Source organism: Pipistrellus hanaki (genome assembly GCF_964339955.1).
Source record: "Pipistrellus hanaki genome assembly, chromosome: 11".
Lineage (NCBI taxonomy): Eukaryota > Metazoa > Chordata > Mammalia > Chiroptera > Vespertilionidae > Pipistrellus > Pipistrellus hanaki.
In genome coordinates, this window is record NC_140513.1 from 8101272 (window position 1) to 8118510 (window position 17239).

At 41.5% G+C, this 17239-nt stretch overlaps 2 protein-coding genes across 6 annotated transcripts in view; both read left to right on the plus strand.

Annotated features, from left to right (window-relative positions):
* RC3H2 (ring finger and CCCH-type domains 2) overlaps positions 1 to 5155 on the plus strand; it is a 40078-nt gene extending 34923 nt beyond the window's left edge. For 2 of the 4 annotated variants that reach the window (XM_084899920.1, XM_084899921.1), the window contains exon 21: positions 90 to 5155. In XM_084899920.1, the coding sequence (XP_084756046.1) occupies positions 90 to 288 (199 nt within the window). In that variant the 3' untranslated portion in view covers positions 289 to 5155. The remainder of the gene's footprint in view (positions 1 to 89) is intronic. The other 2 variants (XM_084899922.1, XM_084899923.1) reach the window with 1 other exon arrangement.
* Positions 5156 to 9520: 4365 nt separating this feature from the next.
* On the plus strand, positions 9521 to 16724 carry PDCL (phosducin like). Of its 2 annotated transcripts, none has more exons than XM_084899976.1 (4): positions 9521 to 9669; positions 11070 to 11240; positions 11977 to 12158; positions 14514 to 16724. In XM_084899976.1, exons 2-4 carry the CDS (start codon positions 11075 to 11077, stop codon positions 15063 to 15065), a joined length of 900 nt encoding a protein of 299 aa, XP_084756102.1. In that variant the 5' UTR covers positions 9521 to 9669; positions 11070 to 11074; the 3' UTR covers positions 15066 to 16724. The 2 variants fall into 2 exon arrangements, with proteins under 2 accessions (XP_084756102.1, XP_084756101.1); XM_084899975.1 differs by having other exon boundaries at positions 9521 to 9683; positions 14514 to 16723.
* Positions 16725 to 17239: the final 515 nt, after the last annotated feature.

Genomic DNA, 17239 nt, shown 5'->3' on the forward strand with positions numbered 1-17239 from the left:
TGCTAGAAGCTCTTAAAGTTTGGTATAACCTTTTACATACGTATTAAGTAAAGCTAATTTGTTTTCAATGTCGTTTATTTTTTTCTCAGGGAGGAGCAAAAAACAATTCTGCCAGTAACGGCTTGCTTTAGCCAGCCACTTCCAGTGTCTATTAGCAATGCAAGTTGCCTCCCCATCACCACATCTGTCAGCGTGGGCAACCTCATTCTGAAAACTCACGTTATGTCTGAAGATAAAAATGACTTTTTAAAACCTGTTGTTGCAAATGGGAAGATGGTTAACAGCTGAAAGGAGATTCATCTTTCAAATTTGTGACCATACCATGGAAGCATTTACACTAGCTTTTTATATATATATATATAATATATATATTATATAATGTATATTTTTTTTAAAAAAAAGATATTACTGGGGGCATCCAGTTCCTGTGGACTCTTTGATACTTCAAGCCCTCTTGCATTAGCATTATGAAAAAAGAAAAAAAGAAAATTTACTAGGGTGTAACATGTTCACTTTCCAGAAGTGATTGGAATTTGGACATTTAACTTAAGCTTCAAGCAGCTTTTTATGAGTTTGTAGCAATCCGGTGCAGTAACTGAGCCATTTCCTATTTTAAATGGCTTCTATAGAAAATTAACAACTCAGTTATTAAACTAGCAGGATCCTACAATGATACATCTAGTGAAAGTAGACTTAATTAACTTATTTATTTCTATTTTATGTTTCACTAAGAGAAATTTCCATCTCATTCCAGCTGCTTTATTTATCTTTTTCATGGGACTTTGCATGGATTTTTTATTTTTGTTTTTTACTTTAAAGAGTGGAGTTAGATGTTCTTACTATAGAATTTTGCAGGGTTATATACTAGCTTTCTTTACTGCATTATATGTAGGATTGTGGTGCAGTGCTTTTATCTGTAGCATTTAAAAATTTTTTTTTTAATTTTCCATTTTTCAATAATAGTTTCTGCTTTGTTAATATTTATACACAGGCTACTTGTTGAAGTAATTAAATATATAACCAAGTGCCTAAGTCTTTCAGCTGATGTACTAGATATTAAATTCTCCTAAGTTATGCAGAATCGTTTTTACAATTTTGATAAATTATGCACTAATGTAATGGCAGTTTTTTAAAATGCAGATTTAAGCCTGTCCATTATTGATTCTGATGACTTGGCAAAAGAATCAGGTGCTTTCAGCTTCCTTGAGAAAACCCTGTATGTAGAGTTTGCACTGACTAACAAGATGGTGTTGCTGGGTTTTTAATTTAAACTAATTATTTTGGATGTTCATTGCATTATCTTGGTTAAATGTTGTTTATTGTTACTTGATGTTGGGGTTTAATTTTCCATTTTTTTTCTTTTTTTTTTTTTTACTGTTAGGTTGATAAGACTATGAACCATGTAATAATAGAACATTGTCTAACCTTTATTCATACTTAAAAACATGAATGGTTTCTGCCCTGCTAACATGTGACTGAAAGTGTTTTGACTTGGCATCTGAATGTATGCAGTATATTCAACTAGGCATACCCCAGATTTTTTGGAGGTATTTTATTGAAACCTAAATTTCAGTCAGCATGTAAAAGCAAAAGTTGGGCATTCCTTCCTGGTAATCTTACCTATGGTTTGTTTTCCCCCATTTCTTTAAGATTAGTTTGACTTTTATTACTATTTTTTTTTAATTAACTTCTGTGAAGTTGTTTACTCTGAAAATTGTACTGGAATATTTTAAGCCAAGCTGATCTTTCACCAGGTGTACTGTATGTAAGGGCTTTTCCTGCTAGCAAAATGCTTAAACAGGATCATGTTATTGGTCGTCTGAGCTATTTAGTTGTTTTACAAAACCACAGCATTGTATCAGATAAGATTTTGATAACAAGTTTTGTGCGCATTTCCAGGGGCGGGAGGGTTCACATTTCCCTGAAATTTCTTGATCAGAATGAGTAAATACTGGTGTTTGATACCTGTCTTAATGAACATGCTCATAAGGTGACTGATAACGTTGTAAATATACCTGAGAAACAAAGGGGTAGTTTTGATATTCTGGTGTCAGTATGGAAGATCTTACACATTTATTTAATACTCAACTGTATGAAGATGTTTGTAACATAACAGCACAGTAGCCTTGACTTAGTTTCCTTCGGTTATTAGTACTGTACTTTTTTGCCATGGCCAGTGCTCCCTATTCCCTACGAAGACATTTTATTTATTTCACTCTGTAACCTGAAATGCATAGGAACAAGAGTTTTAAACCATGTTACATTAACTTATTTCTGACATTATAAATTAGCCTAGGATATTACAGGAACATGATTGTTATATAATTTATATCAGAACCTTTCTATAAATATGCGCTTATTACATTTGAAATGTTTCCAATGTACTTTATTTGCTGTTTGTGTTTCCAAAAAGGATATGCAAACCATAATGTCTATTTCATGGATATTTAAATAGTGAGATCTTCCATGTTGAAGGTAATGTATTTTTTTTTAAGATTTAAAAATTGCTATTTTGTTACAAAATAGAGACCTATTAACAGTTGGAGAGCTCCTTATGTGCCCTCAGGGAAAGAACCCTCTGTGCTACAGAACTACGCAAAACATCTTCAGCACGCTCTGAGGGTGGATATTACTACATAAATTGATCTTGTGTATTTAACCATATCTTTTTAATTTTAAAATCAAGATTTTTGAAACGTGGTTGTGCTCTTCTGGAGGGGGTTGGGATAAACTGCTTAGGTGTTTGCCTACTTGTCCAGTGAAATTACATTTGCATCAGTGTATTTTATATACCTGCCAACGTTATTGGTATGTCTCAGAACATTAATATTAAAATAATGCTTGTCTTGCAGCAGGTGATCCCATAAAACAATAACTCCCTGTTCTTAAACACTTACTCTCATTCTCGCTAACAACATAGGAATTGTTTCTGTGTGGGATTATTCTGTATGGCATTCGTTATGTGGTAGCCATCTTGTTTCTCGTGGGTGTAATGGGAAGTAAAGACATTGGTTCTCTGCCACTTGAGAAGAAAGTTCAGTTTATCTGATCCTTCTTCAAAATGGTACCTGCTGATGTCTTAGAAGAAAAAACACAAATCAGGCATAAGATGAGACTTTTTAAAATTGGGGCAATCCCTGTCATTTGACCCTTTTACCAACATGGGATGTATATATGTTAGAAATCAAAGGCTATAGCAATTGGAGAAGAAATTTTTAATATTGATAACTAAACTGCATGTGTTACCTATGCTGTAATTAGAAAACAGTAGTCTGAGATCTGGAAAGTGGGAAATGGTGTTTTGTTTTTGTTGTTGGGTTTTGTTTTTCCACTGTTTATGTTTTTCAGTTTCTAAATCCCATTCTGAAGTCCATGTGCCTCATTTAGATACTGTGAATGTAGCATCAGTATTTCTCCTTTGTTGTTTAATTTCATTTGGTAAATTCTGAGAAAGTTACACATGTATTTCTGAACAAAGCAGATTTCCTTGTCTTTGCTGCCATAACTTCATCTCTCAATACCACCTGATATACCAATGTCATGCATGAATGTTGTGTATTTTCAAGAGAAGGTACTTCATTGAGTCGGTGGCCCTGATTTTTTTCATAGAAGCTATTCTCACAAGAGAATGAAAGAAAGCTCCTAACCTAGGGCTGAAATTTTCCATTTGTGTGGATCTAGTCACTTTCACTCAAATTTCAAGTTCTTAATAGTGGGGCAAAAGTAAGCTCACAGTTGATCATAGAAATCTGTGAACAACTCTAAACTTACTTTTGCCCCACCCTGTTACATAAAGCACATTCCAATTTTATATGCTACCTTGAAAAAATTACAGGATGCACAGCAGTTTGTAGGAATTTAAAAATGGGATCATTTAAACATTTGAAAACATTGTTTTAAAAGCCATCTAACTTGTATTTTGTTTGTTTGTTTTTTGTTTGTTTGTTTGTTTGTTTTTTGCATTTTAGATGTTAAAGTCATGGTTATCTTATTAATGGATGGAATTTGTGATGATCAGATTCAGCATGTGATTTCAACTTTGAATCTGAATATTCCTTCCCTAGTTTCTTTGAGTCATTTTCTGAGCAGACTGTCACCAGTATTGGTGACTAGTCATTACAGGAGCACGTTACACTGCAACTATGTATTAGTTAACTGGAAGAGCTTGTCTTGTGTTTTAGAGAATGAAGAGTGTTGATGGGATCACTTACTGTAGCTGCTACATAAGAACCCCTTCTGCAAGCAGAACAAAGATGAATATGCTCAAGGAGTATCCCGTTTTCTGGATAAATTGAATAAATTTGCTAGTTACTCCTTTATACTAGCAGTTTCTTTGTATCCCTTTGCTGGCGAGGGAATACAAGGTGTTAAGGCCACTGATCAGAGCACTCTACATTTGAGTGGAGTCTTATTTTTACTCCAAGAGCAGTTACTCGCCCAAGTCCAAAATTGGCAGTTGTAGTTGTTGTTTTTTTTAAATAAAAATTTAAAAATATCTTCAAACCAGTGGAACACAGACACTGGGTGCACTTAGTACTGCCAAAAGACAAGGTCATTTGCATATATTCCATCGATCTGTCAAGAATTAGGCCTCACTTTATAACCCAAGGCATGGAAGTGCATGCATTCTCTTAGCTGGGCAAACAATTATACTGTAGTTGTGATACAACACATGTGGCTTTTATTTGTACTGCACATACCCACTGTACAGCCACTTGGGAGTATCGTGGTTAGCTTACAGCAACTGCTGTCTGCATTTATACTGTTTATTGCATATTCTTTTCCCTGGAAGTGAAAGAGAAATGTTTTTCTTGTTGCATTGATTACATTTTACAAATTTGCTTAGCTGGAAAGTTTGGGAAAAGAGGCCTGTTTGTCAATTGTACAACCGATTGTGAAGCTCTAGTGTGAATATTTTTACGTCTGTATTAGACATTTTCTTTGCAAATCTATTGTTCGATTGAAATGTAAATGAAATTAAAGATGGTGTACACCCATCATGTAAAAAGCAGGCACCATCTCTAAGATGGATTTAATGCTCATTTTTAAGGCATATACTCAGCTTCTATTTAAAACTATAATTTAAAATAATTCTGTACAATGAAATGGGGAATATATATGGGAATAAATTCTATTCCATTTATTTCAATTTGAATTTCCAAATTGTAATGTTTCCCTTTGTGCTATAGGAATAGGATTAAGTGGGGGAAGGCTAGGACTTATAAGGCCTGTATATGGGGGGAGGGCAGAGATGGAACAATGAGGGTTGTGATGGTAGTGAATAGCGAAGAGTGAATTCTGTGTGTTTTTTCTGTAGGACTGAAGTGAAGAGATATTAGCTTTGGCTGTTCACAGAATAGAGCATCATGATTTTCAGTGTTTGAGAGAAAATTGATGGAAAAAGTTTGCAGTACTTGACATGTATTTGCATGCACAAAATAAAATTATTTGTCCACCTTAAAAGTTGTTTGTTTAGTGTCAATATTAAGGTTTTTGATAACATTTTTAGTTATCTTGATTTCCTTGGTATATTATTTTGCTTAACTAAGCTATCAGATATTTCTTACGTTGAGATTTATATATGTATGCATCATTGGGAAGGATCTGAAAGGAATAGACCAGAGAGATTGAAATATTCCTTAATTCGATCAGTCACGTCATTTATTCGGTGGCAGATGAGAACAAAGATAATAGCAGTTCAAGGTATTGAACTCCCAGTATTTCTCCTAGTGGAGAAAGTACACAAATAACTAATATAAAGCAGTGTGTGGTGGAAGTGTGAAGACAGTGCTGTGGAATCTCAGAAAAGGGCCCTTTTCACTGGGCCTTGAGTAGTTTAATTTATTCACTTGGCTGATATATTTGAAGCCCCTGTCTGTACTGGTCTTTAAGGTTAAAGGTTAATGAAATGTGAGCCCTTTCTCCAGAAGCTCACTGTGTGAAAAAAGGAAAGACCAATCTGAATAACCAGCTCAGTGAACTATGTTCCAATGTAGGGTGTGTGGAAACTCCAAAAGGGATATCATGAGACAGGTAGTGCTGGTTAGTTGGGGGAGGTACTTTGAAAAATGACCTTGGGCTAGACTTTGAAGGTTGAATAATATTTCACCAAGCAAAGATAAGAGGAGAAAACAGCCCTTCACTGTAGTCATGATCCCTTTTTTTATATTTGAGCAGTTGACTTACCCAGGACCTCTAAACTAATAGAAAGTAGTGGAATGAGAATTCTGATTCAAGTCTGTCCTTGCTCTACTTCCCAAAGGGGGTAGTGGTGGTAGTGGTTGAAACCTATTTTAGCCATAAATGTTATTGTAGAAGGAATGGCTTATCTAACCTCTTAGAGCACTTAATATGTTACCGCCACAGTTTTAAGAGCTGTAGGTATATTACCATTGCCATCATTTTACAGATGAGAACACTGAGAGTCCTTAGAAAATTTGCCCAGGGTCATACAGCTAGATGAGGTAGGTAGGGCCTTCTATGAAGGATGTTGAACATCATATTAAAGACGCTACTAGAGAGTCCCAGAAGTTAGATCACCTGAACAACTTGGGTTTTTAGAAAGATCCCTTTGGCAGGAGTGCGAGTTGAAGCTGGAGGCAGACCAGCAGGGAGGCCATGTCACTGTCAGTGTAGAGCATGGCCAAAGCGAGGATGGAGGGAAAGAGATGGGTTTGAAATGTAGGAGAGAGCAACTGATAGGATTTGTTGTAAGGGGCATATTAGATATCTGCACATTATTGTGGATTAAATTTGTCTTAGAATCCCAGACCTCATTGCTGAGAACACAGTTGTGAAACATGTAACCCTGGACTGACAGCTGAAATCAGCAAGAAGAGGAAGAACCGTGGATAGTTGGATCCAGGCAAAAGAGAGGCAACATAATGAAGGAAATGAAATTCCAGGAAGGTTTTATTTCCTGTTTAGTTAATGGCCAAGTTATGATCATGCAAAGACTACATTTTTTTATTCCTTATTGTTAAAAATATTCCATATGTCCCCTTTCCCCCCCCCCCATTGTCCTCTCCCAGCCTGCCTCCGCCCCCGCCCCCCAGCCGGGTTTTCACCCCGCCTCTCCCGCCCTCTCCTCCCACCCACTTGTCTGTGTTCATTGGTTATACTTAATAATGCATAGAAGTTCTTTGGTTGGTTCCTTACTCTCTCCCACCCCTCCCTGGCCCACCCTCCCCTGCCTTCCCTCTGAGGTTTGATGGTTTGTTCCATGCTTCTCTGTCTTTGGATCTCTTTTTGTTCATCAGTTTGTGTTAGGTCCAACCTGCACATTATAATCATCTCAAGGTGTTTTAAAAATCCCAAAACCCAGATCACACCTCAGACCGATGAGATCACAGTCTCTAGGGGTGGAGCCAGGCATCAGTCCTTTTGAAGCTCCAGAGGTGCTTCCAATTTGCAGAAAAGTTTGGGAACCATTGCCATATGGATGTAAAAGGGTTTGGGGCCTGTCTCTGCCCAGGTGCATTAAAAACATCCGTCATCAAATGTTCAGGTCCATATCGTTTTCAGAGGTCCATTCAACAAGTAATTTTGAGAATGTGCTATGGACTAGGCAATAGGGACACAGGAGTGAACTAGTTTCTCACCTTGTGAAACTTGGAGGGACAGATAAGAAGTAAATAAAAGGTGTATGTAGACAATGAGGAATAACACAACCAGAAGGAATATAATGCAACCAGTTGGCGAGCTTTTATATGATGGGAGTGGTAATTCTCAACACTGAGGACAGTTTAGTTAGGACAGTCTATTGAACATCTCCATTGGGATGTCTAATAAACATCTCCAACTTAACATGTTCAAAACTCAGTCTCCGGTATTCCTCCGCTCCCCAGGCTATCCCTCCATCTTCAGGGTACCAATTTCCCCGTTAGAGAGGTTCATGGAAGAATCATTGCTGAGCCAAACGGAGGCAGCAAGGTTATCAAGGGCCACATGTACTGGACCCACATGGCTGAGGGAAATCTCCATTGGATGTCCTCACAACATGCTACTGACCACTGCCCCTCCAATGCCATCTACTGAGAAAGCTTATTGTGCTCATTGAAAAGCACACATGCTTAATGGAATTCTGTTCATTACTGCAAAGCAAGAAGGGTAACTTGAGAGCTGAGAGGCAATGAATTGTTTATCGAGACAGGAGCCATTAGAAGCTGCCTGCCATAACCCTCTATCTACTAAAGAAATTGAATTCATTATGAAAACCTTCCCACAAAGCAAACTCTGGATCCAGATGGTGTCACAGGTGAATTCTGTTAAACATTTAAAGAAGAAAAACACCAATTTACAAAAACTTTCAGAAAATAGAGAAGGAGGGAACTCCCTAACTGGTTGTATTGGATCACTATAACCTTGGTATCAAAATGAGACACAGACAATACTAAAAAAAATGCAAAATTACAGATCAATATTTTTTGGAACAGAATAGATAATACTTTGAGATGTTTAAAAATCACACATATGGCCCTGGCCAGTGTGGCGCAGTTGCTTGGGCATTGTCCTGTAAATCAAAAGGTTGCCAGTTTGACTCCTGGTCAGGGCACATGCCTGGGTTGTGGGCTCAGTCTCTGATAGAGGGCATGCAGGAGGCAGACAATGTTTTGCTCTCACATCAATGTTTCTCTCTCCCTCTAAAAATATATTTTTAAAAGTTATACTAAAATTATATTGTTATATAAAAGTCTCGCTTCCACTCCTGATTCTCATCTGTCCTTCAGAAGTAACTTTTTTAAAGATTTCATACACATATATATTTTTTCCCAGTGATTTTCTTTATGCATATACAAGCAAAAATTTGTTCATGTGTTTTTATGCAGAAGACAGGAAACATACATAATGTTCTTCACCTTGCTTTTTTAAAAAGTAAGTAATATATTCATGCAAGTATTTCTATATGATGAACTCCCAGGATGGAATTGCTAGCTAAAGGTATACCTTGAGGGGGGTGCTCAAGTACAAGTTTCTCTTTTTCAGGGGGGAGATGGAGCTTGTTTAAATATTCAAGAGCTGTGTGTTCTTGGGCAAAAAGTACTTAATGTCTCTGATTCTGTAATAATAGACGTGATGTGATTAAGAACAATAAAAAATATGCCAGTATATGCCCTGCCTGGGTGGCTCAATTTGTTGGGAGTGCCCTCCTGTACAAATCCCGTCAGGGCACATACCTAGGCTGCAGTTCCTCCTATCTGGGCGCGTATGGGAGGCAACCAATGGATGTTTTCTCTCTCTCAAATAAATAAAAACACATTCTCGGGTTTGAATAAGGTCTATTAAGATACGTATTTGGAATAGTTCGAAAATGTCAAAGGTAACAAAAAAAATGTTTTTCTTGTTCAAGGCTGGGCATATATAATGCAGCTTTTCGTTGTATTTAAAACAAAGAAAACGAAAGCATATTACTGTTGTCGAGGTGTTTTGTCCCAGAGTCAGACCCGTAGCCCCGCCCTCGGCCCGAGAGTGGCTTCCTCTGATTGGGCTGCGTGATTCTGCTCTGACACCGGAAGGCCGGCCCCATTGGTCAGCGCAGTCGGGGCACCGGCGGCTTTTCTCTCGGTGCTCCAGGCGCAGACCCGCTTCTCTCCCCTCCGACTGGGCGCTCCCGATCTTCCGAAGTGTCCGGAGCTGCCAGCCCGAAGGGGTCCGGACCCAGCTAGGCCGGTAACTGCGCTGAGGTCAGCGGGGAAGGAGCGGGTGGAACACGGGTGGTGGGCGCGCCAGCGTGGCCCGCGGTCCCTGCGACCCCCGTGGTCTCCGCGATCTCCCTGCCCCGCCTTCTCCGCCGGCCCCACCTCCCTCTGACTCCCAAGAAGGCTCCGCTGGCCCCTCCGCGAGCCCCTCCACCGGCCCGCCCTCCCCGCAAATCCTTCTGCGGGCCCGCCCTCTGCTCCACCCGCCTGTGGCCCCGCCCTCCCGGCGCTCCCTCCAGCCGCCCCCGCGGACCCCTCCACGGGCCGCGTCCTCACCCAGCGCTCCACCGCCCAGTGGCTCTCTGCCCGCGGGGCACCACCTAGGCCCCTCCACGTCTCTTATGCTTGGTTCTGTCCCTCCTCTTAGCACATGTTCCTTTCTCTCAATTAACCCTGCCTCCCCTCTTCCTGCTGGGGTCCCCAGGTCCCCCCACTCATCCAGTCTGTCTCCATTTGAGCTTAGCCAAATGGTGCAGAGGCCTGCTGCTGGGCGGTAGAGGTCCCTGCTTTCTAGAGCTCCCTGTCCCGTGGGCAAGTCACTTTGTAAGGGAGTGCAACAGGATCGGGGAATGGAGGAAACAGTATTGCTAAGCTTCATGGAGAATGCTACAGTTTTCACCCTCCCTGCTGGATCTGCTAGCAGTATTGCCAGGGGCTAAGCTGTGCCTTTCTCTCAAAATGTCCCAGGCTTCTTCTGATGCAGAATATTGGCTCCACTTGTTGTCCTTTAAAAGCTTAGAAAGAAGTAAAATTTTGTCATGGGCCCTTCTTTTAGCCAGAGTTGGTAGGGCTTCAGACCTCATCCATCTAAGCCTTCCGTGTGCTGCCTGGGCTGAAGGCAGCAGACTGGCAAGTGATGGACTTAGCGACTCAGCATCAACCTGTTGATCCTTTTTGAGATCTTCCTGAGGATGCTTACCCAGTATTTCAATTACCCAGCAGTCTTAGTTGATAGGAAAACCTATACCTAACTCTGTAGATAAAACCTCCAGTCAGTGGGTAGGCTTCAAGCCACTGCACTTACTAAGTACTAGTGTCCCTTATTCAGAAGATTGTGGCTGCCACCTTCCGTTTTTTGTAGTCAGGCCTCCCTGGGCCCCTGAACCCAGCTCCACCCTTTGCTGTGAAGTTTGAAAAAAACTTCCCTTATCTGAGCCTCCGTTTTACCTTCTACACAAACAGATGGTTAACCCTCTCACACAGAGTCGTGATATGGATTTGTTGAGATCCTGCTGATGAAAAAAAAAATAAATCGCTTTTAGGGTCCTCTAAACAGTGGGGTCTCAGCTCAAGTGAGCTCCTGCTCTTCAGATTCAAGTCCGCCTGGTTCAAGCCAGCAAAGAGCCTGACATGTTTGCTCCTCTCTCCCAGGCACCATGACCACCCTGGATGATAAGCTGCTGGGGGAGAAGCTGCAGTACTATTACAGCAGCAGTGAGGATGAGGATGACCACAAGGACAAGGACAGGGGCAGCGGTGCCCTGGCCGGCAGTCCGCTGCCTGCAAATGCTAAGGCAGGCGAAGGCTTCTCCATTAACACAGGTACTGGAAATCCCTGAGCTCTGGGAACAGGTTTAAAAATGTCAGGTAAATATGTATCAGTTGGAAGTCTCCTAATGAAATCCCTCTCATTCCAGCCCCACTTCCAGAGATTTGGTGTTGTCATTTCACTGCGCATACTTCTAGCCATGTTATTGCACAATACAAACATGTATGCATAGCACCACGGCAGTGAACACAGACTGGCCTGGGTTTGAGTCCTTCTCAAATTAGTATTTGTTTGATAACACGTAAATCATAGGTATGAGTACATTGGTAGTATAAATTCCTAAAAATGGCATATTGACTTTTTTTTTTTTTTCCATTTAGTTCCAAATTGCTGTCACTTTGAAGTGGCACTGTTTTATAGTCTAGCCAGGAGGACAGTGTTTCTCCATATACTTGCCTTCCTGTTTTGTCCCCATACTTTTGTTAAAAAATATATTTTATTGATTTTTTTTTTTTTTTTTTTTACAAAGAGGAAGGGAGAGAGAGTTAGAAACATCGATCAGCTGCCTCCTGGACACCCCCTACTGGGGATGTGCCCGCAACCAGGGTACATGCCCTTGACCGGAATCGAACCTGGGACCTTTGAGTCCATAGGCCAACATTCTATCCACTAAGCCAAACCTGGATTCCGCTGCCCTCTGTGAGCATTGCTGTGGAGTTGATGGAGGGAGCTGGTCTATAACTCCTTGCCCATTCTTCTTGGTTACCTCCGCGTTCACCCCTAACTCAGGTCCCAAAGGTGTGATCAATGACTGGCGCCGCTTCAAACAGTTGGAGACAGAGCAAAGGGAGGAGGATTGTCGGGAGGTGGAAAAGCTGATCAAGAAGCTGTCACTGACCTGCAGGTCCCAGCTGGACGAAGAGAAGGAGCAACAGAAACAGAAGGACCTCCAGGAGAAGATCAGTGGGAAGGTGATGCCTAGAACCCTGGCTCTTCTCCGGAGCTGCTCTGGGGTTAATGATTCAGGAGGTGTGGGGTGTTTGATGTGGCCTCCAAGGAGCTGTCATGCTGGGGAACATATAGCGTCATGTCATAACTCAGACGCACATGGGCATGAATCTGAGCTCAACCACTAGTGACTGTGGGGACGTCTCTTCCATTTTGAGTCTGGCTTTTCATTGATGAAATGAGGTCAGTAGCCCTGCCCCACAGAGCCGTGTGGGTATGCTCTCCATCACAGTGCCTGGTCCATTGAAAGTGCTCCGTAAATGTGAGTTTCCTGTCCTTAATTGAACTCTGACCTTGGGCCTTCGAAAATAATCCTCTGAGGTTGGTGGTATTATCCCCATTTATTGGATGATGAAACCAGTGCTTAGAGATGAGAGGGGACTCACTCAGGGTCCTGCAACTAGCAAAAGCTAATAGGAAGTAGGATTCTAAGCCAGATTTTCTTGCTCTTTTCATGGTGTTTCTCTGTTTCACTGGAAGCCAGTGAGGCAATACAATAGAAGAAATATGGAATGAGGTCACTGACTCTCTGTATTCCCAGCATCAAAAATTTCATCCCTCTGATCACAGATGAATCCCTAGGAGTGTCCGGATCATTTGGCTATGACCCAAAGCAGCTCATGGCTGGACATACCAGCCAGGATCAGGAAAAGCCGTTAAGAGTTTTAAGTGAGGAGCCATTCACCTGACCAGAAGGATGATGTCAGGGCATTAGACTCAAACAAAGACCCTAACGGGTAGTGGAGAGCTCTGAGGTGGGATGAAGATTGGGAATGTAAGCAAAACAGTGAATTCAGAACGGGGCTGGCTATGGTGCAGTAACATCTGTCTTATTGAGTGTGGTCCCTCAGCCTCCACCCTCTAATCTGTGCCAGGTTAGGCAGAGCTAGGCCTTATCTTTCTGCACTAGAGCAGGAGAAGCAAGACACTTGAATAACTTCAGCTGGCTGCAGGGCGGTGTGCCCACTGCTCACCGTGCTTCCTCATACTGAGGCAGCGATGTGTCACATGATCACACAACACAGTCTGAGAGATGCTCTCCCTGCCCTGCTGAGTTATATGAGGTACAACAGAACTGGACATTGCCTGGATGCCAGAAATAGGGGAGAGGCAAAGCAAAATATGGATATGGATCATTTTATAAAAAATATTTGAAAATACAAAGCATTTATGATATAACTAGAGGCCCTGTGCACGGGTTCGTACACCGGTGGGGTCCCTTGGCCTGGCCTGTGGGGATCGGACTGAAACTGGCCTTCCGACATCCCCCGAGGGGTCCTGGATTGTGAGAGGGCACAGGCCAGGCCTCTAGTATGTATATAAGATCTTTGGTTAATCTTTTCCCACCCTCCCCCTTCCCCCTTCCTTCTGAGACTCATCAGTCTGTTCTATGTTCCCATGCCTGTGGTGTCTGCTCCTGTACTGAGCATCTGACCCTTGGTGATCAGTGTGCATCATAGTTACCGGTTGGGCAGTCGAACAGTTGGCTGGTCACTTAGGCCTATATATATATATATATATATATATATATATATATATATATATATATATATGTAAGGCTAACTGGCAAAAGCAGGTCATAGATTAATTTTGACCCCCACAACTGCTATTATAAAAACAAAAGCATATGACTGTGTACTGTGTGTGTGGAATGTGCATGTGTGTGTGCAGGGCTAGGATTATGGTGTTCTTTTTAAAGTTCCTAATGTCCTGTTGTCTGCTCAACAAAAACAAAACCATGAATAAAATAATCTATTGTCAAGACTGACAACAAAGGCAAAGCTAGTGAAGTGATATCTGATGCTGCCTATTTGGATTTGAGAAGCAAAATTAATACAGTGGTTAAAAGCCTGAGTTTTAAAATAATCTAGTTTGATTCCTGACCTTACACTTGTTAGCTACATGAATTGTGCAAATGATCTCAAGTCTTGGAACCCCATTTCTAAAGTGGGGGAAATAGGTGGAGGGGCGGGGGAAGGTAGGGAGAGATTAACTGGGGAACTTACATGCATATATGCCTAGCCCATGAACACAGACAATAGTGTGGTGAAGGCCTGCGGGAGAGAGATGGGATGTAGGGGAGTCAATGGTGGTGGTGGTGGCGGGGGAGACATCTGTAATACTATCAACAATAAAGATACATTTAAAGAAACTCAACAAAAATAAAGTGGGGGAAACATAAGAATTCAGGGAAGTGTCACACACAGAGCGCTGAGCATAGTGCCTGCCCCTCCCGTCATAAGAACATGGTACACGTGCACTGTTGATACAGGTGTTGGGTTTGTGTTTCGGATGCTCACTTGCTGGTCCTCCTGCAGATAACTCTGAAGGAGATGGCCATGATGAATGGGGACCTGGACGACGAAGAGTTTCTGCAGCAGTACCGGAAGCAGAGGATGGAAGAGATGCAGCGGCGGCTCCATAAGGGGCCCCAGTTCCGGCAGGTGTTTGAGATCCCCAGCGGAGAAAGGTTCGTAGACATGATTGACAAGGAACGGAAAAGCACCCTCATCATAGTCCACATCTACGAGGATGGCATTCCGGGGACCGACGCCATGCACGGCTGCATGATCTGCCTCGCCTCGGAGTACCCCGCCGTCAAGTTCTGCCGGGTGAAGAGCTCGGTGCTCGGGGCCAGCCGCCGGTTCACCAGGAACGCCCTTCCTACTCTGCTGATCTACAAGGGGGGCGATTTGGTGGGCAATTTTGTTCGCGTCACTGACCAGCTGGGCGAAGATTTCTTCGCCGTGGACCTCGAAGCCTTCCTGCAGGAATGTGGATTGCTCCCCGTGAAGGAAGTCGCGGAGCGGACGTCTGTGCGTAACTCTGCCGCCTGCCACAGCGAGGACAGCGATCTGGAAATAGACTGAACTGACTCTGGTGGCGTAGATCTCTCATCGTTTGGGCTGGAAGATACCCCTCTCTGTGCTTATTTTTATTCCTTCCTGTGTCTTCTGGCTCTGCAGCTATTCTTTGTAGTCCCTTTCATTATATGTAACGTCAAGAATGTGTGGCTCGCCACAAAGCGACTTAAAATTGTGTAACAGGGAAGCAGGCTTTCAGACTGTTTACTCCAGATTCTCCAGCACAGCGTCCTTGTTGCCTCCACTCACTGTTCCCATGGCAACCTAAAGACTGTGTCCTGGAAACTGTCTTCAGATGATCTCGGAGGCCTGGCCAGGGCTGGGAGTCTAATTCTACAGTGTGTTACTTGTAAATAGTACATTTCCTTCATCAAATGATTGTAAATCATATTTTAATTGTAAGCAGACCATAGTCCAAGAAGGCAGTTAAATATCCCCCCTGAGACCCTGTTCTCTATCGGGGGCTTACTTTGAGGTTCTAGACGATGTGCACTTGCCCCATCAAGAAAGAGGGTGACCTTTGCTGCTGGGGCCCATGTGCCACCCAAGCACAAAGTCTAGAGGAGGAGGAAGGACCCATGCTGACCTCCTGGGAAGCCCAGTTTGACTTACCGATGAGAGCTGGGTGGAGCTGGAAAGCCTTTTTAGAGGAGGATCTTTCAATAACGTACTCATCTCTTTCTTATTTAATAAATTAATTTTCTGTTTAATGTAAATTAAAAAGAAAACCAAAACTTTCCTCCCAGGGTGTTTTCTTTGTAGGCATTCTGTTTGTTGTTAAGACAATGGGATCATTCTGCACATACTGTTTATAGTATGGTCAGCCAATATAGCAAACCGTTTTTTCGTGTTATTAAATACTCTTCTACAGCATTTTGTAAATGGCTGTTGGTATTCCATCGTATGGATGTGCTGTAGTTTGCTTGTTGGTTGTCGCTTAAAAAAGAAAAAACAGCACAGAATTTTTTATTGCAAATCCTGCTGTCATTCATTAGCAGATGTTCATTGTAGAAAATGTTATAAAAAAAAAAAAAGATTAAAAGTTTTTAAAAGCCTTATAATTGCACCAACCAAAAATAATCCCTGATGTCATTTTACAGGTATCTCTCTAGTCTTTCTGTATTTATAGTAGTGATTGTCATGTGTGTTTTCCTCTTATTTTTTGCTTTTAAAAAATGTACATTTTAGGATCAGGGAAATGTAATCTGGAATTAAATATTAGCTTTAAAATTCTCAGTTTCACTTTGCCTGGACGTTTAGGAATTGACTGACTATATATGATGGGTCCTGAAAATATCTGTTGTAGTTAATCAACAAAAAGAAAGTGCTTGGGCCCTAACCGGTTTGGCTTAGTGGATAGAGCGTCGGCTTATGGACTGAAAGGTCCCAGTTTCAATTGTGGTCAAGGGCATGTATGTACTTTGGTTGTAGGCACATCCCCAGTAGGAGGTGTGCAGGAGGCAGCTGATCGATGTTTCTCATCCATGTTTCTAATTCTCTATCCCTCTCCCTTCTTTGTAAAAAATAAATAAAATATATTTAAAAAAGAAAGAAAGAAAATGCTTGGTTTTTCTGATTATAAAAGCTCATTGTGCCTGGCCAGTGGTTGAGTGTTGACCTATGAATGAGGAGGTCATGGTTCTATTCCACTCAGGGCATATGTCATGTCCGGTTGCAGGCTTGATCCCCCAGTAGGGGATGTGCAGGAGGCAGCCAATCAATGATTTTCTATCATCATTGATGTTTCTATCTCTCCCTCTCCTTTCTCTATGAAATCAATAAAAGAAAAGCTCATTATAAAAGTGTAGAAAGTACTGAAAATTATTAGAATCAGAATTATTGCCAATGTTCTAGTTTTTTTCAGTCTTTTTCATTGTATTTAATAACATCGAGAACTTAACTGAATTTAATTCTGTTTTGTTTTATTTCATACTATATCATAAATAATTTGACATAAAAATTCTAAATAATTTGAATGGCTTCATAATATTCATCATTTGGATATAACAATTTATTCACTAGTCCATTAATATTGGATATTTAGAGGCCAAGTTTTTTGCTAAAACACTTAGTATTTTGGACTGTATTTTGGGTCATTTAGTATAGATTTATAGAAGATGAATTATTTGATAATGAACAGGGATGTTTAAAAATAGCTTTCAGCCCTGCCCAGGTGGCCC